Source organism: Marmota monax, unplaced genomic scaffold (genome assembly GCF_021218885.2).
Source record: "Marmota monax isolate L192 unplaced genomic scaffold, Marmota_monax_Labrador192_F-V1.1 WCK01_AAM20220418_F8-fsc00046, whole genome shotgun sequence".
Lineage (NCBI taxonomy): Eukaryota > Metazoa > Chordata > Mammalia > Rodentia > Sciuridae > Marmota > Marmota monax.
Genome location: NW_026692486.1, coordinates 13,793,501 through 13,818,116, shown reverse-complemented (window position 1 = coordinate 13,818,116; position 24,616 = coordinate 13,793,501). Strand labels below are relative to the sequence as shown.

Here is a 24,616-nt window from a genome sequence, read left to right as displayed (position 1 = left end):
AAGGAGGGGAAGGAAGAGGATGATGAGGATAGTCACTAATAAAAAGTAAATTTGTGAGGGAATGTGGATTTCTGTGGTTGAAATTATATCCATGGCAAACAATTCTGAAGGAATGAATTGAGTGTATTCTGAACAGAATTTTGAAACCTTCATAAATTCTTTCAGTGAGGGTTTGAATGTGGGAGGATACAGGGATAGATTTATTGATTTATTGACTGTTTGCTGGTTCTTGTAAAGTAAAATCCAGTGGATTTTCTCTAAGATTTTTTATACTGTTGTGTCAGTTCCAGATCGACTGAAGGACAAACTTCCAGTGAAGGTGCAGAATTAGGCAGTCCCTGACAGTTTTCTCCCTTGGTGTCCACACCCTGCCTTGTCCCTGGGACTGTGAATGTGATGAATATTAATCCTATGATCATGTTACATAGCACAGGTTAACTTTAAAAAATTGAGAGTACTCCATTGGGCATCACCTAATCATATAAGCTTTTAAAAGCAATTTTCTCTGACTGTGGCATAGAGGAAATCAGAGAGACTACAGAAGCATTTCATTGCTTGAAAGTGGAGAAGGCTTCCCCAGAGCACCAACATGAGAACTAAGGTCAAGTCACTCCTTGTTTTCCATGGATGGTGCACTGAGCAGAGCAGTCTGTGCAAAGATCTGACTATGAGCTAAGACATTCTTATTGTGTTAAGCTGCTAATCACTGGATAATTTGTCTTGCAGCAATACTAAATTAAGGGTGAACAGTATCCTGAAGAGCCCTGTTGCCCACAAAAATAATTAAATAAATAAATACAAATAAGTAAAATAGGTTCTTTCAATGATGAGAATGATGCAAACTCTGGAATCAAAAATATGGAGTCAAGTCTCATTCCAGAAGGAGAGGAATAAGGAAGGATGAATAAAAATTCAATTACAATAAGCTTCTTCTGGAACTCATGATTGTCGTCCTTGAAGGAGTGCTCCATGAAGACTTCGATGGCTTCCTTCTCACAGGCTGTGTGCACCTCCAGCAGCTCCTGGAGTGTGTCTGTGGGGAACTGCACCCGCTGGGCCATCTGCTCACTGTAGTGGTTGGCTGCCTTCTGCACAGCTGCTGAGTTCTCACGCTGGGCCAGAGTGGTCACTGCATTCTCCAAGCAAGGAATGGTTCCTTTGTTGATGGCATTCACGTAGGTTTCCACCAGAGTCCCCAACCCTAAGTGACAGGGAATACGTGGGAAGTCTTACCCATCATTTTTACAGACTTTAAGCATTGTCTTTACAATAACAACAAACACTCTGTTTATCTCAATGTTTTCTTCTTTTCCTTCTGTACTTTTTTCTTGTTCTTCCTTGGTTATCTCCTCTCTGAATTAATCACAATTTAATAACACTGTTTTTCCTATACACTCCTTCTTTTATAGTTCTCACATTACCTCATTAAGTAATTACTAATTGCAACCAAGAGGTTTTTAGTGTTTCCTAGAAAAATACTTTCCTATTTAAATAAAGTAAAAGAGTCTATCATAAAGTAAATTACATAATTTGTGAGTCTTGATTTAAAATAAAAATGAAAGTTTCCTTGTAAAAAATATTATCAAAAATTTACAGAAAGCAACATAGAGTTTGGAAACAAACATAGGCCCACATCGAGACTTCATGATTGCTTGGAACACATGCTCCTGAAACCAGTGCTGTTTAAATTTGTTTCTCAAACACACTGAGCTGGCCTGGGACTCATGACCTGCTGATTCTTTTCTGACTAGTTTCAACTCATAAAATATCTTGTATATTCTCACAGGGATATATTCAATCCTATGGGACTTTCCCTCTACTTGCAGATTTCTCTCCTTAGTAGTAGCTTCTGATGAGTATACTTCCTTAGGGTGCTCATTTTGTGAGATGTGTTAGACTTCAACAAGTCCTCAGATATGAAAACTTTAAGGAAAATGCATTTCTTTTTTTTTTTAATTTTTTATTGTTGGTTGTTCAAAACATTACATAGTTCTTGATATATCATATTTCACACTTTGATTCAAGTGGGTTATGAACTCCCATTTTTACCCCGTATACAAATTGCAGAATCATATCAGTTACACATCCATTGATTTACATATTGCCATACTAGTGTCTGTTGTATTCTGCTGCCTTTCCTATCCTCTACTATCCCCCCTCCCCTACCCTCCCCTCTTCTCTCTCTACCCCCTCTACTGTCATTCATTTCTCCCCCTTGTATTATTTCCCCTTTCCCCTCACTTCCTCTTGTATGAAATTTTGTATAACCCTGAGGGTCTCCTTCCATTTCCATTCAATTTCCCTTCTCTCTCCCTTTCCCTCCCACCTCTCATCCCAGTTTAATGTTAATCTTCTTCTCATGCTCTTCGTCCGTACTCTGTTCTTAGTTACGCTCCTTATATCAAAGAAGACATTTGGCATTTGTTTTTTAGGGATTGGCTAGCTTCACTTAGCATAATCTGCTCTAATGCCATCCATTTCCCTGCAAATTCTATGATTTTGTCATTTTTTAATGCAGAGTAATACTCCATTGTGTATAAATTCCACATTTTTTTTATCCATTCATCTATTGAAGGGCATCTAGGTTGGTTCCACAGTCTTGCTATTGTGAATTGTGCTGCTATGAACATCGATGTAGCAGTGTCCCTGTAGCATGCTCTTTTTAGGTCTTTAGGGAATAGACCAAGAAGGGGAATAGCTGGGTCAAATGGTGGCTCCATTCCCAGCTTTTCAAGAAATCTCCATACTGCTTTCCAAATTGGCTGCACCAATTTGCAGTCCCACCAGCAATGTACAAGTGTACCCTTTTCCCCACATCCTCGCCAGCACTTGTTGTTTGACTTCATAATGGCTGCCAATCTTACTGGAGTGAGATGGTATCTTAGGGTGGTTTTGATTTGCATTTCTCTGACTGCTAGAGATGGTGAGCATTTTTTCATGTACTTGTTGATTGATTGTATGTCCCCCTCTGAGAAGTGTCTGTTCAGGTCCTTGGCCCATTTGTTGATTGGGTTATTTGTTATCTTATTGTCTAATTTTTTGAGTTCTTTGTATACTCTAGATATTAGGGCTCTATCTGAAGTGTGAGGAGTAAAGATTTGTTCCCGGGATGTAGGCTCCCTATTTACCTCTCTTATTGTTTCTTTTGCTGAGAAAACACTTTTTAGTTTGAGTAAGTCCCATTTGTTGATTATAGTTATTAACTTTTGTGCTATGGGTGTCCTATTGAGGAATTTGGAGCCCGACCCCACAGTATGTAGATCGTAGCCAACTTTTTCTTCTATTAGACGCCATGTCTCTGATTTGATATCAAGCTCCTTGATCCATTTTGAATTAACTTTTGTGCATGGCGAGAGAAAGGGATTCAGTTTCATTTTGTTGCATATGGATTTCCAGTTTTCCCAGCACCATTTGTTGAAGATGCTATCCTTCCTCCATTGCATGCTTTTAGCCCCTTTATCAACTATAAGGCTCCCTGGTGGTCTAGTGGCTAGGAAAATGCATTTCTGAGTGTGGCATGAATGCCTGCTTCTGCACATTTCTTACAAAAGCAAACAGAATTACTGACAAACTCACAAAAGAATCACAGTGTTATCATACATACTGAACCCCCCAGAGACACGCACTGGGACAACAGAAACTCACGATTTCCAGTGACAATGATTCCCCCTCTCAGGGTCTTGGTCTTCGCATTGGTGAAGACATAGGAACAGAAGTTCTTTGATTGCACCTGAAAATTCTTTTCCAGCTGGTTTTGTGGAACTTTATCAATGTGAGATAACAGGCTTCTGTCATTTGTAGGCCGGTCAAAGACAAAGCACTTTCGTTTTGGAAAGAAACATCTGATTCTCTCTCTAGAGTTATTGGATTTTTGGATTTTTTTATTGTTTCCTATAAAAAAGAACACTGATTCAGGAGATAAGCCTTCAGGCAAAGAGATTGAGATTTTTCTATGAATCTTTGTCTAAATGTAATTCTCAAGCCTGTTGATCTTTTCTTTTTTAATTTTTTTTTTTTTGTAGTTGTAGATGGACAGCATGTCTTTATTTTTTGTTTTATTTTTATGTGGTGCTGAGGATTGAACCCAGTGCCTCACACATGCAAGGCAAGCACTATGCCACTGAGCTGTAGCCCCAGCCCAAGCCTGTTTATCTTTATTCAATCATAGAAAGCAGTGTTATGCTAACTTGAACATCCATTTTTTTTTATCAGAGCTCAGAGTCAAGGAAGTATTTTTGGAGAGAAAGAAGAGATACTCATCTCAAATGGAGAAACTTGTAAATGGTCTCCTTAACCCTTGTGTAGTGGTAAACCCACTGTAAAGTATTTATTAAAAGTTTGAAATGACTGATTAATCACAAAAATTGTCAGAAAGACTTTTCTGATATTGTAGTCCCATGTCATAAAGAAGATGTAGGCTCTTCACTAAAGTAATGCTAGAAATAAGGACAGATGTTGCTGGGAGGACAGATGATACCCAGAACTGTAGAGAAAAATGTTTCTCAATCAAAGCCCCGAATCCACACACCATAATTATGTTTAGAAATTCCTTCAGCAGAAAACTGCATTAAAGTGAATTTCAATTTAATGTGTACTTCTTGATATCGGATTATTTTGGACTTGAGTTTGTCTCACAGATATTCTGTGGCATAAGTCAGCTGTTCAAATAGATGTTAATTTAAAGAATGAATACACATGGGTATTGATAAGTACCAGTACTTATCTACTCTGTTAAATATACTCCATGTGATTACATTTGTAATAGTAACATGATACCATATAAGTCTGTGGGATAAATAAGGTGATGTTTTCAAAAAGGTAAAATGAAAGGTTAGACAGTATTCCTGGAATTATGTGTTGCTTCCCCCTCCACCCATGAATGATTCATTATACAAACATCTTTTCTCTGAAGGATGTAACCATCTACTTTAGTATAATGAGTGAAATATTTTTAAAAGTAATTCCTTATATTTCCTGTGATTCTAGGTTTACTCATATCTAGTGTGATAAACTCTTTTCCTCAAAATAGAAGAAGCAGTAACACTTCATAAGTAATATATGAGCCTTAGAAGTGGTAGCATTGACTGTAATCCTCATTATTTTTCATTGTACTATTGTTCTAACATACATGGGTGCAACAATGAGGCCTAAATTTCCTTAGTGAATTTAAATTTGGGCCTCTGAAGATTTTTATAAAATAAATATAAAAATCATGGTCACTTGTCAATCATCAATCATCATTAGCAAGGGCCTCAATCCATTCGCAAATAAACAGGTATATCAAGCACTAAAAGACAGGGCTTAGTTAATCCCACTTCCTTATTGAACCTCCCCACACCAAGGCCACCCTCGGATACCTGAAATCAGCTTCAAAGCATTCTCCAGGTACTCATCTTCTGTGATGGGGTGTCCATCCAACTTCAGTTCCAGTGTGAAATCTCGAACAGTCCAAACAAAGTCTGGAAAGAAACTTACAAACTCAGAGGAGTCCCCTACTTCATCTGGTGTGGGGTCAGATTTTGCCCTGATTAGATGTGTTAGTTCAGTCACATAGCTGTGATCCTAGCTAAGGAATGAGAAGCACCACAATTTTCAGATCTCCCTTAGAAACAAGTCTTATAAATATTCTTTTCTCCCCATGTCCATTCTTTATTAATATATATATTTTTAGTTGTAGATGGACACAATACCCTTAATTTATTTATTTGTTTGTTTTTTGCTTGTTTATTTTTATGTGGTGCCCGGGATCAAACCCAGTGCCTCACACATGCTAGGCAAGCACTCTACCACTGAGCCACAACCCTGGCACCCCATGTCCATTCTTACTCAATCAAGACAATTAAGTTAGAAGAAAGAAGAAACAGCCTGAGTTGCCATTCTCTTAACCTCAATGAGACATAGTTGTTTGGTTCTTGGAAGGATACTGTAGCTGTTCCAGGGCACGTTGGTCGATGATGCCCATGCTGTTGTAGACAAATGTGCTGCTGAGAAGCACGGCCAGGGCAAAGATCCAGGAGTCATTCTTAGGGTCACCCTAGAAATCACATGGGAACAAAGAATTTAGTAGTCCACTCTTCATTCCATCATTTATGTAGTTTTTCATTCCTTCTTTTTTGTGTGGGAGAGGGTACTAGGGATTGAACTCAGGGGCACTCGACCACTGAGCCACATCCCCAGCCCTATTTTGAATTTTATTTAGAGACAGGGTCTTAGCACCTTGCTTTGGTTATGGCTGGCTTTGAACTCACCATCCTCCCGCCTCAGCCTCCCCAGTACTGAGATTACGGCCTGCACCACCGCTCTTGGCTTCATTCCTTCTTTTAGCTATACTATTTCTGAATATAGGGGAAATAACAAAATTATAAGATAATGCTAAATTCAAATCTCTTTATTGATATTTATATTGATCCCTCTCAGAATATTAGTTTGTTTAGCTATGAAGGCAAATGAAGGTCATTCTCAGTGTGCATAAAATAGTTTAAAAAATGCCTAGAACATAGTAGATGTCCCGTAATATGTGGGCAATTGTTATTACAAATTTCATCATAATCATGGTTATACTAAGGATGCAAGCACTATCCAATTAAGTTCAACAACCCTTTTTTCGACATCTGACAAAATGCCAGACCTGCATTTGATTTTTGTAGATACAAAGTTTCCATATGATAGTCCCTGCTCATAGGAATATCACCTTATGAAGGCAAAGTTACATGTAACAACATATAAACACAGCTCAAATGATAATCTGTGAGGAGAGGAAACCAAAGTTATTTAAAAAGAAAAAGGAAAAGAAAATAGCAGAGTGGAGAGGCCCATGAATGTGAATAATTGCTCTGGGAATTCAGAGCAAGAAGTCATCAGCTGAGGTTTAAAGAGCTGATAGAATATAGACTTGTGGAGATGCAGGGGTCCAGCAAGTGGAAGGACCAGCAGCAGCAAGTCTCACTGGTTAGAACACAAGTTTCTTTTATTTCACTGAAGCAGTGAATGTGCAGGCCAGAGTGAAAAGAGGCCTGAAATGAGATAACAGCAAGACTTAAAAGGCTTTGAAATAGATCCAGATCCTGTTACAAGTTCTAACATCAGCCATCGGTTTTGCTGCCTTCGGGTTATGTTTTATTCTCTTGAAAATTGCAATTAGATATAAAGAAAGGGTTTTATGCAAACTACAACATATTACAAATCAATGAGATTCAAACTAATACAAATTAGGAGAAAAGACTGATTGCAACTAATAATGTAAAGATGAATTATCTAAAATTTTACCATTTGCTATATTTTTGTTGGGTCTAACTCATGCTTTTAGATGGTGAAAATTTCATCCGGAGCTCAGAGACCTGGACCAAAATCTTAATGATAAAACTGAAGATTATTAAAATGGATTCCTTCAACAAAAGGCTATTTTCATGGCCTCTACCTATAAAGGTACCAAACCCATTGACCCCACAGGTGAGAGCTTTCTTCAGGAAGCTTTCCCTAACTCTCATGGCTGGATCAGTTTCCCACTTTTTGCATTTCTTTCCTTCTACTGATTTCATTCCATATTTCTTGTCTCTACAACCAGGCTCTAAGTCTTTACCTTATTAAGTGATATATTTATAGTACTTAGCACAGAGCCCTGGACTTCAGCTATTTAATGTATATTTATTAAATTAAATTGCACATCTCAGTATTAAAAATAAAAGATCTGTCCTAATTTACCGAAGTAATGGTTTGGATATGGGGTGTTCCCCAAAAGCTTATGTGTGAAATAATGCAAGAAGGTTCAAAGGAAATATGATTGGGTTATCAAAGGCCTAATATTCTCTCTAATGTGCACATGCTGAGGTGGGGGAGGGCAGAGTGGACAGACATAACTTTTCTATGTTCCTGTATGAATACATGAGCAGTATAACTCCACATCATGGACAACCACAAAAATGGGAAGTTACACTCCATGTATATCTAGTATGTTCACATACAGTCTACTGTCATATATAACTAAAAAGAGCAAATAACAATCAAAAAAAAATTAGAAGAACTGGGGCTGTAGCTCAGTGGTAAAACACCCCTGGGTTTAGTCCCAGTATTGGAAAAACCACAGTAACAACAACATAAAGCCCGTTTATATTCTCTCAGAGAGATATAAAATATAGAGAGGTTCAGTTTATCTTTCATGATACAAGTTTTTTGAGAATAAGATGTGTTAGAATTAACCTGATTTTTGAATATGAAGTTTTTGTGTTTTTGAAAGAAAATTATTACTTCTTTAAAGTTAAAAAGAAAGAAAGAAATGATTAGGTTATGAGAATCTTAACCAATCAGTGAATTAATCCCCTGATGGATAACTGAGTGGTAATTGAAGATGGGTAGGTTGTGGTTGTAGGCGGTGGATCCCTGGGGGTGTGTGCAAATTTGTATTTGAAGAGTGGAGTCTCTTTCTCTGTTTCCTGCTCATCCTGTGAGCCACTTCCCTCTGCCACATCTTGAACATGGTGTTCTGCCTCACCTCCAGCTCTGAGGAATGGAGCTGGCTGTTTATGGAGTGAGGCCTCTGAAATTGTGAGTCCCCAGATAAACTTTTCCTCCTAAAATTGTTGTTGTCAGGTATTTTTTTCACAACAGCGAAAAAAACTGACTCAAACAACCACGGTATTTTAGGTTGCTTAGGGAAGTTTGAGGAAATGGAATTTAGCCTCCTTATTCCTAATTGAATTGCAAGTACAGGAATATGACATGATAGTCAAACTGAGGTGACCAATTGAATGGCACATGAATAAAGAGTACAGCACATTCTCTGCCTCACCTTTTCCACGTCACCCAGGCCCTCAGTGTCCAGGAGGACCAGGGTGTGGTTTGGCTTGCTGGGGTGGGGCACACACCACATCCAGATGCCCTTGGTCTCAGCCCTCACTGTGGATCCCAGGGGGAAGCCTGTGAGGGAAGAGGAGAAGGCAACATAGAGTGAAGCTGAGAGGTAAAGCTGTCTGGGGTTCCAGTGGTTAAATCTGTAGGAATGTACAGTGTCGAGCAAGCATAGTGTTTGCCAGTATTTCACAAGGATAAATAATCCACGTGTTGTCTATCTTTCTCAAAAAACACTTCATGCCCCAAATTCACATTATGCTTTCAAGTGCTTGAATTATTTCACCTTAAGAATTAGTGTAAAATCTATCATCCTGTGCTGTCATCCTATGTATTTTTATCTGACCAGGAAGAGCTGCAGTGTCCTCTGGCTGCAGGCTGAGTTCAACCAGTTGGAAACACCAGTGGGAGACCAGAAGGCAGGCATGTGTTCCTCCAGCTTCCATTGTGCTGGGCCACAGTGTCCCAGGGGCTTGTTCCTCTACCTCAGGTCACTGTTCCTTTCCTGTAGGTCCATCCAATAGTTCTTCTCTTTGCCACGCCATGGCATCCACTCTAAGCTCACCTCAACAGTGTACCAGAGGCTACTGCTACTGCCACTCACCAGATGCTTTATCACACCTGGCTGGATTCCTCTACCTATACTCTGACCTTGGAAATAGTTCCTCCATTCAATGCTCAATTACCCTGTGAATGGGCGCTATAGGTTGGATCTAGAATGTCTCCAAAGACCCAAGTGTTTAAGTCTTGATCCCCGGTTTGACATTATTGGGAGGAATTTTTAACAGGTGGGGCCTTGTGGGAGGACTTCACATTATTGGGGGTAGGGGAAGCAGTGCCCTTGAAGGGGATTGTGGGATCCTGATCTCTTCCTTCTTTCCTTTTGTTTCCTCTTTGTTTTGCCATGAGGTGAGCAGACTCTTGCTTTTCCATAAGCTACTTGCCATGATATGCTCCCTAACCACAGGCCCAAAGCATCAGGGCAAATCAATCATGAAACCTCCACAACTATGAGTCAACATTTTATCTCCATCAGTTTAATTATCTCAGGTATTTCTTATAGTGGTGGAAAGATAATAATTTGGTCAGCTGTGGCCTGCAAAGACCTGTACTGTACTGAAACATTAGCTTTTGCAAGTTTCCTCTCCCCCTTTCTCCCTATTGAGTTTTTTTTTTTCTTTCTCCTATGAACTCTGCTTCGTTGCCCCATCAGGAGGATATAAATGAAGGGAAAGCAGGAAAGATCTGTGACACCTGTTGACTTTCTTTCCAAAGAGTTAATCTCATGAGAGAAAGGATTTGAAGACTAGTCCTGGAACCAGTGGCTGATACGACCTGTCCAGCAGTCCAAGACTTTGACCACCTGCATACAGTAATGCTTCCTTCCTTCAACTGGGAATAGAAAGGAAGTGACAAAATTACTAGAGGATTGTTTCAGCATGACCTGGGGCATCCCATTTCCACAGCCTCTGTGAGTTCCATAAATAGGTAGGAAGTCTACAATTTCTTATAGATGGTAGCATCTGATTTCTGATTGGTATGGAGTAAGCCTAACTCCCAGTGCTCCCATCTTTAGAGAGGACAAAGTGTGGTGAGAAATCATCATTCTCAAGAATCCAAGGTATAATAAAAGGAAAATGAGTCATCCACAAAGAGGGAAATAGTGGCCTGGTTTTGCTTATGAATCTTGACTGGAAGTGAATCAATTTCTTTCTGTTATTACTATGACACTATGATGTGGAAGGTTGGAGAGTCACAGTTGAGATGTTTAAAGTACTTTGGAACCATAAATTCCCTTAGCAGAGCATTGGAAATGATATCATTGTTGCCTGATGTTGTTGTTATTGTTGTTGTTGTTGTTGTTGTTGTTGTTGTTGTTGTTGTTAGATGGACAGAATGCCTTTATTTTATTTATTTTATTTTTATGTAGTGCTGAGGATTGAACCCAGTGCCTCACACATGGTAGGTAAGCACCCTGTCGCTAAGCCACAGCCCCAATCCACTTGATGTTATCTTGAGTAGAAAATAAGAACAATGCTGCTGAAACTTCCTTTCTATTATCTGTCTCTTAGGTCTCAACTCTTTCATCCCTCAAAATATGGCTTATTAATTTGTTTGTTTCAGGAAAGAAAAAAAGTGTCTTCCCTTGATTGATGAAATGAGGACAACAATCCCATTTACAATAACCTAAAAAAAAACCAAAAACTTTGGAGTAAATCTAACCGAGGAAGTAAAAGACCTCTATAATGAAAACTATAGAATAAAAGAATATAAAAGAATGAGGAAGACAAAATGCTTTGTTTAGGCCACAATGGAAGAATGGCCAAAAGAGAGAGGGAAAATGGAAGGAAGGGAGAGAGGTGGAAAAACAGAACAAGGGAGGGGAGGAAGGAGGGGTGGAGGGAGAGTCAGATAGAGGGTGGTGGGGGGACCCCAGAGATTAGAAGACTGACTTTTGTGAACAAGTTCACACAATAGGAAATATAAATGTCCAGGTGCTTGCCTGTATTTATAGTGAGATAGACAACATACAACTATCCAGTTCATAGATCAGTAAGAGTTAAGAGTTTGTCTTGTGTTACCAATTATTTTCAGGATGTGTGGAAACCTAAGAAAAAGAATGTAAATGGCACAAAAGTATGAAGACATATATGGAAACTGCGATCCAGAAATTCCACTTCTGGATATAAGGCACAGGAGAAGTTTTTGTACATGTGCACACCAGGATATAAATATAAGAATATTTATAACTACCTTATTCATTAAAGATAAAACCTGGAACTAACACCAGTGCTCATCAACAACTAATGGATAAATAAACTGGTACAAGCATACTCTAAAGTACTGAAAACAAATAAATTACAGATATGTGTGACAAACAGAGGATGCTCATAAACTTCTTGTTGAGCAAAATAAGCAAGACACACAATGATACATATGCCACAGTCCCTTTTACATAAAAGTCAAAACAAAGTTGAACTAAGATATTTTGTAGACTGAATAATAGACTATAGAAACATTATTTAGAAGCAAGAGTAGAGTGTCCCCTGAAAACCCAAATATGGATGAGCTTTGGTGAGAGTATGAGAGGACATGATTTGGGCTTTTGAATGTTGGTTAGGTTTTATTTCCTGATGTACATAGTGATTATATAATTGTTCACTTTATATTTATTAACTATGTTGTACTCTGTTATAGTTTGCATGATATAAAAAAACTAAACAAAGAGAGCAGCATGTTAATTTGTCAAAGATTTGCTATGAAACAGAGAAAAAAATTGACTGGTAGCTCAATTTGGATATTGGATATAGAGAGATCCTACTGTGCATCCTTCTGCCCATCCATTTTTTTAAAGGACATACTTAACTATATTTGCATGCTACATCAAATGGCCATGTTGCTTGGACAAAAGGATTCAGATAGGGGAAAGGGAGTGATTGCTACAGCTCAGCCCCTGAGAAGATGAGAGTGGATGGCATCAGGAAGAACAGTGAAGCAGATATTTTGATAAGATTGGGAAGCTCTTTATTAATGGACAAAAGAATGAGATAATTTTGGATAGGTGAGAGGTTATAAATATGCTGGTAAGAATTAGACATTTTCCTTAGTGGAAAGGATTGATTAGCCTCTTCCTTAAGATGATCCTAGAAAAAGTGAGATCAACTTGTCCCATTTGTGGTTAGAAGCAACTTCCCTTGCCCCAGGACCACACTCACCATGGTTCTGTCCTGCAAGTTGATTCATGAGGTAGGATTTCCCCGTACGATATGTCCCTACAATGGCCACCACCACCACAGGTTGACATATCTTTTCAAGAATCCTCAAGGCTTCTGAATTCACTGTCAGTTGCTCATTCCAGTTTTCCACTAAACAAATGGGGGACTTCATGGTAGATTCAGATGCCATGGTCACCTGTAACTCAGAAAAGCCACTCAGTGAATCCCAGGATCTTGATGTCATCTCTGATGGCTATTGACATGAACTTTCATGTCAGTTCTCTGCTTGTGGAATGTTTATATTAACTTTCTACATTTTGTATGTTTTTAAAAGAAAAAAACATTATCCAGCATGTCAAGTTCTGGTATAGATGACTTATATACATTATCTTTTATTTCCAATAAGGACTCAAAAAGTGTTGCCTGCCAAGAGAAAGAAATACCAGGGATAAAAATGGGGAGGGAAGAAGTCAAATTATTCCTGCTTGCAGACCATATGATCTAATACCTAGAAGATGCAAAACATTCCACCAAAAGACTGCTAGAGCTAATAAACATATTTGGCAAAGTAGCAGGTTACAAAATTAATATACAGAAATCAATAGATTTCCTATATATAATAATAAATCTGCCTAAGAAGAAATCAGGACAACAATCCTATTTACAATAACTTAAAAAAATACTTTGGAGTAAATCTAACCAAGGAAGTAAAAGACCTCTATAATGAAAACTATAGAAAACTTAAGAAAGAAATTGAAGAAAACCCAGAAGATACAGAGAATTCCCATGTTCATGGATCCACAGGCTTAATATTAATTAGAATAATTAGAATTAATTAATTATAAGAATATTGTGAAAATGGCCATACTACCAAAATGATATATGATTCAATGCAAATCCCATTAAAATACCAATGTTATTCCTCATAGAACTAGAAAAATAGTCCTAAAATTCATTTAGAAGATAAAAAATCCAGAGTAGTCAAAACAATTGTAAGCAAGTGAAAAAATAAAGCAATGCTAGAAGCATCACAATACCTGCTTTAAATTATACTTAGAGATATAATAACAAAAATTGCATGTTAATGGCATAGAAGCAGGTACACTGACCAATGTACAGAGAAGACACTGAAACAAACACCCACTGATATGGTCATCTTATCCTTGACAAATGTCAATGCCAAAAACATAAACTGGGGGGGGGGGGGGGGGGCTGGGGATGTGGCTCAAGCGGTAGCGCCTGGCATGCGTGCGGCCCAGGTTCGATCCTCAGCACCACATACAAACAAAGATGTTGTGTCCGCTAAAAACTAAAAATAAATATTAAAAAAAAACACAAACTGGGAAAAAGACAGCCTTTTTAACAAATGATACTGAGATAACTGATTATCCACATGTAGAAGAATGAAACGAGACCCTTTCCTCTCATATTGCACAAACATCAACTGAAAATGCACCAAAGACCTAAGAATTAGACCAAAAACTGTAACTCCTATAAGAAAACATAAGATCAACACTTCAGCATACAGGCACAAGCAATGACTTTCTCAATAGGGCCCCTAAAGCTCAGGAAATAAGGCCAAGAGTTAATTAATGGGATGACATCAAATTTAAAAGTCTCTGACCACAAAAGGAAACAATTAAGAATGTGAAGAAAGAACCTAGAGAATGGGAAAAAAATCTTTCCTAGCTAATCTTCCAACAGAAGATTAACATCCAGAATATATACACTGAAAAACAAACAAAAAACCTAACTAATGAATGGGCAAATCATCCAAACAGACGCTTCTAAAAAGAAGAAATATAAATGGCTAACGAATACATGAAAAAGTGGTCAATATAGTTTTTAATTAGGGAAAAGAAAATCAAAGCTACACTGAGAGTTCATCTCATACCAGTCAGAATGGGCAGTCATCAAGAACACAAATGCTAATAAATACTGGAGAGGGTGTGTAAAGAAAGGAGCACTTTTACACTGTTGGTGGGACAGTAAATTAGTACAATCACTTTGGAAATCAGTATTGAGGTTCCTCAAAAGACTGGTCATAGAACCACTATACCACTTAGAGCTAACTATACCACTTCTTGGTATTTACCCTGAAGAATTAAAGTCAACATACTGTAGTGATACACCCAAAACCATGTTTATAGCAGCACAGTTCATGATCCCAAACTATGAAACTAGCCTGGGTAACCATCAACAAATGAATGAATAAAGAGAGTGTGATATATATGCACACTGGAGATATATTCAGTCATTAAAAAAATGAATCATGTCATTTGCAGGAAAATAAATAGAACATGAGACCATTATGTTCAGCAAAATAAGTCTAACTGAGGAGGTTAAGAGGAGTGCTAGGGAGTTAAATTGACCAAATTATATTATTATATTATGTGTACGCACAAATATTTAATAATAAATATCATCATTATGTACCACTATAATGCACCAATTTAAAAAATGTGGAGAGAGGTCTGGGGTTGTAGCTCAGAGATAGAGTGCTCACCTAGCACGCGTGAGGCACTGGGTTCGATCCTGAGCACCATATAAAAATAAAATAAAGGTATTGTGTCCACCTACAACTTAAAACATAAATATTTTCTTAAAATGTGGAGAGAGAACTAGAAGTCACTGCCTGAGATTTTTCAGAAGAGATCGAGGAAAGCAAAGCACTGATGTCAGAGCCCTGAGAATATGAATATTTACCTAAAGGTAAGTAGAGGCAGAATGAGAAATGGTAGAGATGAACACTGGTAAGAAATATTATTAAGCATTACAAAAGAACTTCTTCTCTCATTAAGTCAAGTAATATGTTTTGAGTACTTACCACATGCTGGATACTGTTCTAGAGATCCATTATCAACGAGCTTACTAAGTAAATGCAATTTGCTGTCTCAAGGATCTCTGTTCCAGTGGGGAAACAGATAATAAACAAAATAATCAACCTTTATCTGATAATAACAAGTCCTCAGAAGAACATAAGCAGGGAATAAGGTAAGGCCCCCAGATAAATGAGAGAAAATGCAGGTTCTCATGACTGTGTTGAGGGCAGGTATAGGAATAAGTCAGGAGACCACTGAGGACAGGAGGAGGGAGCACACTTCCCCTGCCTGCTGCCTCTGCAGAGAGAGCAGCTGAGATGGGGGGTGGAAGGGGTACACAGCCCTTGTCAAATGCCACGGGACCCCTCCCAGTGGCCTCCCATGGTCTTCCTGCACGTTCCAATGCAACCTCAGAATGGAATTTGCTGTTGTTTTTTGTTGAGGGACAAGTTCATGGGTGGCAGGTCTGCAGCAAACTCACCTGGCAGGGGCTCTGCACGTTCTCAGTTGCCTTTATTCACTGCTTGTGTTTCCTCCTCAGCTGGCTCCTCAGAAAACTAACCATTCTTCTTAGGAGCTGAAAAGCAAACAGGGTATTATAGCCAGTCAAAAAGCAAGTGAAAATAAATAGAACTGAAATCGAAACTACAAGCATTTCTTCCTGCATTAACCATTGAGGTTTCACACTATTCCTGAAGAAGCAGGAAATGGAGTCTGTGAGATGAGGCTCAGGGTTGTGGGGAAGTTTGCAACCTCAAGGACCAGAATCTGAAGTTGCTCTGTCATTTCTCACAGATCAGCACAACTTTCCCCTGCCAAAGAAGCTATCATTAAATCAGATGTTGGCACAATACCACATCAGTGATGGGGTCACTGCACTCCCCAGGGTACCACCCCACTCCTGGGCATTCTGAGTCTTCTAGGAAATGGGTTCACTGACTTGCACAGAGCCTGATGGGAAAGCCCCTCATCCTTCTGGGGTCAGGAAGATGTACTTCGGGAGAGTCAGTGGGTGGGGCCTGATGTGCACTGAGTGGTCTGCATGTGGACAATGTGCACAGTCTCCAGGCCACCCTCAGAGGTTCCCCTTTACACACTTGCACCACCTGTCAAGGGTTGTGCATTTTAAGTGGAAGAACTTTTAAAGTTGTGACTCGATAACAGATTTCATTGTTGGAAAATGCTCACTCCAAGCCCTCCCCAGTACGACTGAAAAGAGAAATAAATTGTTTTGGAATGACAGAATTTTTTTCATTTTTTGAGGCCAAAGATCTCACAAAATCAAAATTGACAGACTTTGATACAGAGGTGGGCACAGAGAATTTGCTCATAGCTCCTATGTCACAGTAGAAAACAGGATCCACCCAAGACCTCAGCATCTACGTGTCTGTCCCTGGTGCTTGCCAAGGACTAACACCAGATCAGAATCGGGGATTTTCATCCAGTGCTGCTGGATCCCTAAGCCTCTGGGATCTGGACAGCTGCCTACATCAACAGTGCTCACCTCCTGCCTTCCTCTCTCTACTACTTATTAGAGTGAAGTGCTCACCTCCAGCCTCCCTCCCTCTTCTACTTACCTGTGGTGAAGCAGTGACCTCCCAGATGGAGCAGCAGAGAGCAGCACTTCCACAGCTGGCACCACGGTGTGTCCCTGCAACAGCAAGTGGCTCCCATGTCTGCCAGCTGGACCCCACACTCTCCTCTTTTTTCCTGTTTTCAGTAGGCTTTGGGGGAAAGAGAAACTGCATTGGTGGCCTGACATGAGCCTGCTCTGATTAGGGAGTGAAGGTGACTCCTCCAGGCCAGTCTATTTTCCCCTTTTTCTCTTTTTTAGTGTTCCCATTTCTTCAAAACACTCATCTGCTGTCAGCTGCCATTCTGCTCCTGTAGCCTAAGCTGTCATAATCACAATGGGGAGAATTTTTAGACGAAGCGATAATTTCTAGGGCAGCCAGCTGTTGAAGGACAGCATGGAAATCTTAAGGAATGAGACTTCTTTTCTTCCAAAGGTAACAAGCTGCTCTCAGTTCAGTCCTTGTGCCCCTTCACCAGGTAATTAGTGTGATATACACAATCTTAAATGTCATTAGAATGAGAATGTTGTTATTGGGTGCTCTGTTCAAGTACTATGTGTTCTCAATGATCCCATTATCCTCTTAACTCATTCTTATTTGATAGGTAGCCTGATGGCAAATCAAGCATGGTTAGCCCTCTGAGCCTTCTAATATTTTAGTCACCATCCAAAATAAGGCCAGAGAAACAAGGGTAATACCTTGGCCTTCAAGATGTTATATGCATCTGACATGAGCAAGGCTCCACCCAAATTAATCAGTTAATAGAATTCCTGATGAGCCACAACAGGCAATGATTAGTTACTGGCTGCATTCACATATCATTAATCCATTGCTGAGCAGGTCAAATGCTTCACAGAAATGATTTGAATATTCAGCTTTTTCCTTGACCTCATAAAATAATATATTTTGCCACTGGAATAATGAGGTTGACCATATGAGACTTAGTTTGCCAACAAATTGTGCAAGGGACAGCATTTCTAAGACATTTCATATTCATATCAGCCCATTATGTTATGTTCAACTTGCACCCCAGAGGAGGGATATAAACTCACTTTAAGATTGTTCTTTTAAATTGAGGACAAATGAAAAGGACACAAGTTTCCACTTGAACCTAACCCAGAACCTGGAGCTTGCCTTCTGTAGCCATTGAGTTAAAGATCAGGTAGGAGGTAGGAGATCTTATAATCTATTCACTTACATTGTGTGTCATCATGCAATACTATTGTAGTAAAATCTGGCTAAGAAAGTTTCCTGTCTCTCTTCCAAAGAGTTGCAGCTTCCCCCAACAATTCAGTCTGGGCAGATGACTAGATTCTCATTCCTGCTTTTCTTTGCCTTGCCAATTTCTGGAATGTTGTTGGAAATGTTCATAAAAAACAACTGAAGGAGGATGGAGCAATCCCTTATTGAGTACCAACAAGTATGGTTGTGTCTGGTGACAAGGGAGAAATCCCCACTTGATGGCAATCCAAAGGAAAACTAGAAAACTTCTGAATGCCGATATTGGGGAGTGTATTGACAAATGAAACCTGTTTGTTGTATCTATAATAATGCTTTTCTATGCTAAGAACCTTGATTTGCTGATCACACATTGTATGCATGTACCTAAAGACCTCAGTGTACACCAAAAATATGTACAATTAAAATAATAATTAACAAAATACATTATAGATATCAATATAAATTACATGAATCAAAAATGAATTTTTAGTTAATCATCATTTGGGGCATGTTTGGGTATACAAATCACGTAATTTCTGTTACTTTTCTTCCTTTATTTCTTTTGTTTTTGGAGATAGAGTGGTGAATATGACCCAATGTATACCTTCCCCATATTTCAGTATGTATTACAAATAGATTTAACTGCTTTTGTGAAGAATAGAAAAATCACAGGAAATTACTGTATGAAGATAGTTTTTTGTGTCTTTTGTTTGTATCTTTTTCTTTTTTTAAGTTTTATGAGTAAGACCAAAGGTAAGAGACAGACTGGTATTGGGTCTCTGCTTGATAAAACCAGTGGAGACATAAAGCTCTTCTTGAAATGTTACTCACACTAGACTTTCAGTCACTGACTCAGTGAACCTGAGTAGGACACTAAAATCAAAAGTCACAGCAATCCTTGTTTTTCAAAATTTGTTAGAGCAAACAGGCCAGCACCAGTGGGTTGCAGAAAGTGCATGAGGGAAGGGAGATGGAAAGGACACGTTTGCCAGTACTCAGGCTTCAGCAATTCCATGTAGATTTTCTTCCCTAGATCCTCCCAAGTCAAACATATGAACATTTTTTCTGTACCTTTTACCATTGACTTAAAGACCCTTGGCATATAAGATAACTTAGAGACAATAATATTTCAAGTGCTTATTACTTAAAGTCATTGTTTGGGTAATACAATAGTTAGAAAAGATGTTTCCATGATTTTCAATTTTTTTTGTTTGTTCAGTAATGATTTGATAAGTAATGATTTTTTTTAAATAAAATAATTAAACTAGTGAGCCAAGATGATGAAAAGTTTCTCACTTTAAAATTTTACATATCTGTTGACTTAGAAAACTTTCCACAGAATAGCTCCGTACATTCAGTGTTTTTTTCTCATTTAGTGCATACATAATTATGTCTATTTCTATATTGTAGGACATATATATAACCTGATATGACCTCCTGCCTCCCTGGGGAAGAGGTTGTGAGCAAGGAAGATTGAATAATTAGACAAAGTAGCTCTTGGAGGTTACATACAATCTGAAGGCAGATAGAGCTGGTTGTGTAAGTGGGAAGGGGAGAGTAGAAATTATTCTTAGCAGAGTTTACAGAATATCAAGGTCTAGTTGCAAATGTGGGTTTAAACATTAATTTCTCAGCTGGTTGTGTCTCTGTACCTCTGACCCCATTAAAAGATCATCCTTTATCCGCATCAGTGATGGTGACAGACACTACCTATGAGTATAGTCCTCAAGTCTGGGTCATTCCTCATTCCATGAGTAACAGATTCAGTGAGAATAACCGGAAAGAACATCTTCTCTGTTGGTTCCAAGATCCTACTCATAAAGTTTAAAAAGAGATACTTTAGTCTCCCCCTGTGGTCTGTGATATCTGATTTGTGGTAGTGAAATACTTCAGTAGATTATTATTAACCTTCACTGCAAAAAGTGCTCCTCATATATGTTTTCAAAATTTGTCGGAAATGATCAATTGCAGATTTTGAAGTTTTTAAATGTTGACTTTAGTAACAGATCAATAAGACTATTTGATAAAAGTTACTCATTTACATTTTTCCTACTTATTATTATTCTTCCAAAGCATTCAGACCAGCATTAGTGGAGAGAGAGAGAGAGAGAGAAAGAGCGAGCGTGCAAGCGAGAACACCCAATAGCTCTCTAAGGGTTAGGCCCAGAATAGCCTGGATTCCAGTTATTAAAAGAACTTTTCTTATATTTTATAGAAGTTTGGCAGAATGGACATTCTTTCTTCCAACCCATTATTCTTTCTCTCTGTTCTCTTCATCTTGTCCTCTGTACTCCAGCTCCTGCTTCTCTAGATACTTACAGAAACGGTTTAATCACAAATTTTAGTTATAGTAAAGATTATTCCAGTCATTATTTTGCTAGTTTCCATTGCACATCATTTCCAAACTAATAGATTCAGTATAAAGAGGTAAAATCATTACAAATACACAAATTATTATCCCTCCCTGAAAGCTATTTCTGTTTTAGAAAGTGTTGTAATTTTGAGTTAAAGTACACATTGGACAACTTAATGTTTTAAATTATATCATAAGTTGAATAAATGGGCCCTTTGAGTGGCCATTTGATACCTTATTATACATCTGACAGATATGTTTTCATGTGCACATATAAAACTCACTGAAAATAATAATAGCAGGAATATTTATAAGAGCTCCAAAGTGAAAGCATTGTAAGTGTTCATCTACCATTGCAGGGAAACAAATCATTGTATATTGGTTAAATGGAAAGATTTGTAGTAATGAAAATTTCCAATCTCTAATTCCACCAAACAAAAGGTATAAACAGCACAATCAAAATGTTGAGCAGAATAAATGAATTCTAGATAGGGCAGAGGGGCGGGAGGGTAAAGGAGGGGGCAAGGGATTAGCAAGGATGGTGGAATGTGATAGACATCATTATCCAAAGTACATGTATGAAGACACAAATTGGTGTCAACATACTTTATATACAACCAGAGATATGAAAAATTGTGCTGTATGTGTGTAATAAGAATTGTGATGCATTCCACTGTCATTTATTTTTTAAAAAAATAAATTAAAAAATGTTGAGCAGACTAACTAGATACACATATACTAGATACAGTAGAACAGAGACTGTGTGAGTCTACTTCTGTAAATACATGAACTGACAAACCTAATATTTGTTTTGAAGTCAGAACAATTGCTTGTCCTATGTCTCAGTCATCTCATGGTATTTGGAGTAATTTTTGAATCACAGGATGATTTAAAGCCCAAACTCAAAATAAGATTCTTTCATAGGCTATCACTAAGAAGGGTTGCCAATTTGTTCTCACCTTCTTTAACTTTTTTAACCTGTCAGTTTCCTGTTTTTGTAAATGATAAACAACAAAGTTATTCCCAGACTTTTCCTGAAATAAATTCTAGGGTCCATTTTAGGACATAAATTGAAATTTTAATTTCTCCTTATAAGTGAGATTGAAAGTGAAAGTAGGGCCAGGCTACTTTGAAAAGGGTGTAATACTAGGAAATCAGCTGCATTTCCTTCAGACCAATAAAATTTATGTTTCTCTCAAGCAAATCAAAAATAGTTCCAGAGAATATTGAATCTTTCTGTGATATTTATATGTAAAGGAACTGAATTTTTCACCTATCCATTAAAATTGTTTCCAGATAAAGTAAATTTATTGTCTGAAAATAAATTTGGAAATATTGGTTAAGAACGACTTACTTTTAGGTCCATTTAGTGTGCTTTCATCTGGAAAAAAGTACTTATAAATTCATCATGATAAAACCTCAGAAGAATATATACTCTTAAGTTTACAAAATCGTCAGCTAATTGAAAGGGTCAGTGAGTTTTGTTTATTTTTTTTCTGAGTTTTCCTGTACTATGAGTTTATTTTCAATGAAGTATTTTTTAATAATAGAAATACGCATAGAAAAGAAGAATTTTCCACTTAAAAAGGAAAAGATTTATTTGAAGACACAATTTCTGGGTAACTTCTGAAACATTAGGTATGAATCTTCAACTGGTCACTAACTTGTTAGACCAGTTGTTATTTGGTTAATATGAACTAACTGTGTACAAAACTTACATAAAAGGATTCAACTGGGCACAGATCAGTTATTTGCATAACCATGTACATTATGATGTTTAGATAAACAAGTTTGCTTGGAATGAAGAGTTGTACTGGGCCTCATACTGGGAGAGAAACCTGGGTTATGGCAGCCACTGGAACTAGAAAAGGTGCTTTATCCTGCTCACAAATTAGAGAGACAAAAATTGATGACAATAGCAGCTTGGAACTTGTGTGGGATGTTATTTATTCCTGCAACTTACCTCAGCTAATTACAATAAACAGCATGCTGTGTGTTTGGATGTTGATCCCAGTTTATGCCCATGGGTGACTAAAAAGCATGTGAATTGTCCTAATCTGGAGGAATCACCTGGACAGGTGGTGATATGGGAGGTTTGTCTGTGAATGTATAAAGAAGCATTTGTTAACTGACACAAGGGTTGATATAAATGATAAAGTCTGTGGGGTCTAGAGTATGGGATGGGCCAGGAGAAGGAACAGCACCTGATACCCTTCTATGAAGAAGGCATGAGGAATGGCAGGCCTGGAAGCTCAGGCCAGCTGTGCCCTGCTCAGGGTGAGAACCTGCTGTGTTTCTCCCAACTCTGGAGAGGATTCTGCCCCATCTCATTTCAAGGCCAGAGTCCACTGTACAACTTAGCCATTGCTGTCCCCACTGTTTCACAGAGCAGGACCTCCCAAAGCTGCAGATTGGTTCTTCAGAAGATCTTTTTGTAAAGTTTTTATCATTACACTGATGTTACATGTAATAGACAGCGGGAATGTTCTAGGACTATTTTTCGATGGGGTAGCCATGATGCTAGTGACTGCATACAACATTCTCAGAAATGGCTTCAGGAGCCAAGACAGTCTATGTGATTTTTACTTAGTTTAATGGTAACAGTTTCATCCAAATATTTAAACTTTAAAGAGACTTTTTTGAGTATGTAGTCTCTTGGTCTCTGCTCACGTTTGATCTCCTTTCCTTTTCTGTGAGAGTCTTATCTGTCTGTGAAGTTGCATCACTCACAGACTCCTAGGACAGCAAATATTTGTGCAGAATTTCTTCAGCCGTAAGAGTTCAGAGAACAGTGGAAGTGCTGAGTTTGTTCTTGTCCTTTTTCGCATGGCCTTTTCCACCAGGTACTATTCCACTCGGATGAAGTAGGGCTGGTGGTCAGGACTCCCTGTCACTGAGCAGGCACATGCATCAGGATCAGCAGTCATGAGATCTTCTAGCAAGAGAGCTTTTAGGAGGTATGTAGAGATCCTGGGAAAGAGAGAATCTCTGTACTTATAGATGGAGGGTTCTAATTTTGTAGCTGTTGGTGCTGTGGTTCCAGAGGGTATGAGTGGTTTGAAGACTGAAGCCATCATGGAGAAAGCAATCCACAGGAAAAGGATTGGAGTAAGGATGGAAGGGGATCAAGGTCAGGGTAACACTTGACAGAAGGATTCAATGGTTGCAACCCTTGGATCCAGTTCGCCTTAAACCTAAGTTTGAAAAGCATATTCTGTGGAATAGATGTTAAAGGCCTTATTGAAAGGTCATAACGAAAATCAAAAAATCAGGATGTCTTGTGCTTTCTAGTTCCTTGTTCTTAGAAGCAGTCTTTTCTAGTCGAGCGAAATTTTGCTATTTCTAGTAGTACTAAACCCACTTTCATCCTGTCCTGGGAATTTTCCAAACACATATTATTTCATTTTCAGTTTTGCCAATTATACTTGTATTTGTTTGAATGTAAAAAATCCATACAAAGTGTTAAAAACATGGAAGAATATATGATGTAAAGTTAGTTGTGCTCTCTTCTTTCACCTCAACTATACAGGTGCCTTCCTATTGTGACATATACACTAGTGTTTTGTATTTTCCATAGGTAGGTTATAACATATATGCATATTCAATATTTTATAAATTTAAGTATTCACATTTTCTACATTTTTCATTCATTAATGCTAAATCTTGGAGATCCCCTACCCCTACAACTCCCCAACTTTTTACAATGATTATTGAGTATTATTCTGAAAATATGTCCTATTATTTCCCTTATCAGTACCTGACACAGGGACTTTCAGTTGCTTCCAGTCTTTTGTAATTATCATGACACTGAAATAAGTAAACCACTACAAAAATCATTTATAATTGGGTAAAAAGTCACATAAGCGAATTTCCTGTATATGCAATTGCTAGATCAGAGGTATGTGCATTTTAATTTTTGATGTATATTACTAAAACTGTTCTTCACTGCCCATTAAGAAGACAAAACTATGTTCTTCAGTTTTGTTTTGCACATTAGTTTTAGTAAAAATGAAATTTTCTTCATGTTTCTTTCTATTTAAACAATGTGGTTGTTGGTCATTTTCCACAAGAGCTCAATATGACTTA

General features: G+C 38.1%; 1 protein-coding gene and 1 pseudogene across 2 annotated transcripts in view; both read right to left on the bottom strand.

The window, feature by feature from the left end:
- Window positions 1-16,003, bottom strand: part of LOC124092002 (guanylate-binding protein 3) — a 31,110-nt gene extending 15,107 nt beyond the window's left edge. Inside the window, exons 1-8 of one of the 2 annotated variants that reach the window (XM_046443300.2) lie at window positions 15,864-15,997; window positions 15,388-15,464; window positions 12,561-12,756; window positions 8,786-8,913; window positions 5,925-6,034; window positions 5,358-5,554; window positions 3,646-3,891; window positions 921-1,201 (exon numbers count right to left, since the gene is read on the bottom strand). In XM_046443300.2, the coding sequence (XP_046299256.1) occupies window positions 921-1,201; window positions 3,646-3,891; window positions 5,358-5,554; window positions 5,925-6,034; window positions 8,786-8,913; window positions 12,561-12,750 (1,152 nt within the window). In that variant the 5' untranslated portion in view covers window positions 12,751-12,756; window positions 15,388-15,464; window positions 15,864-15,997. Of the gene's footprint in view, window positions 1-920; window positions 1,202-3,645; window positions 3,892-5,357; window positions 5,555-5,924; window positions 6,035-8,785; window positions 8,914-12,560; window positions 12,757-15,387; window positions 15,465-15,863 lie in introns of both variants that reach the window. The other variant, XM_046443299.2, reaches the window with a different exon arrangement.
- Window positions 16,004-22,110: 6,107 nt separating this feature from the next.
- The window catches only part of LOC124091910 (guanylate-binding protein 3-like), a 139,534-nt pseudogene continuing 137,028 nt past the window's right edge, over window positions 22,111-24,616 (bottom strand).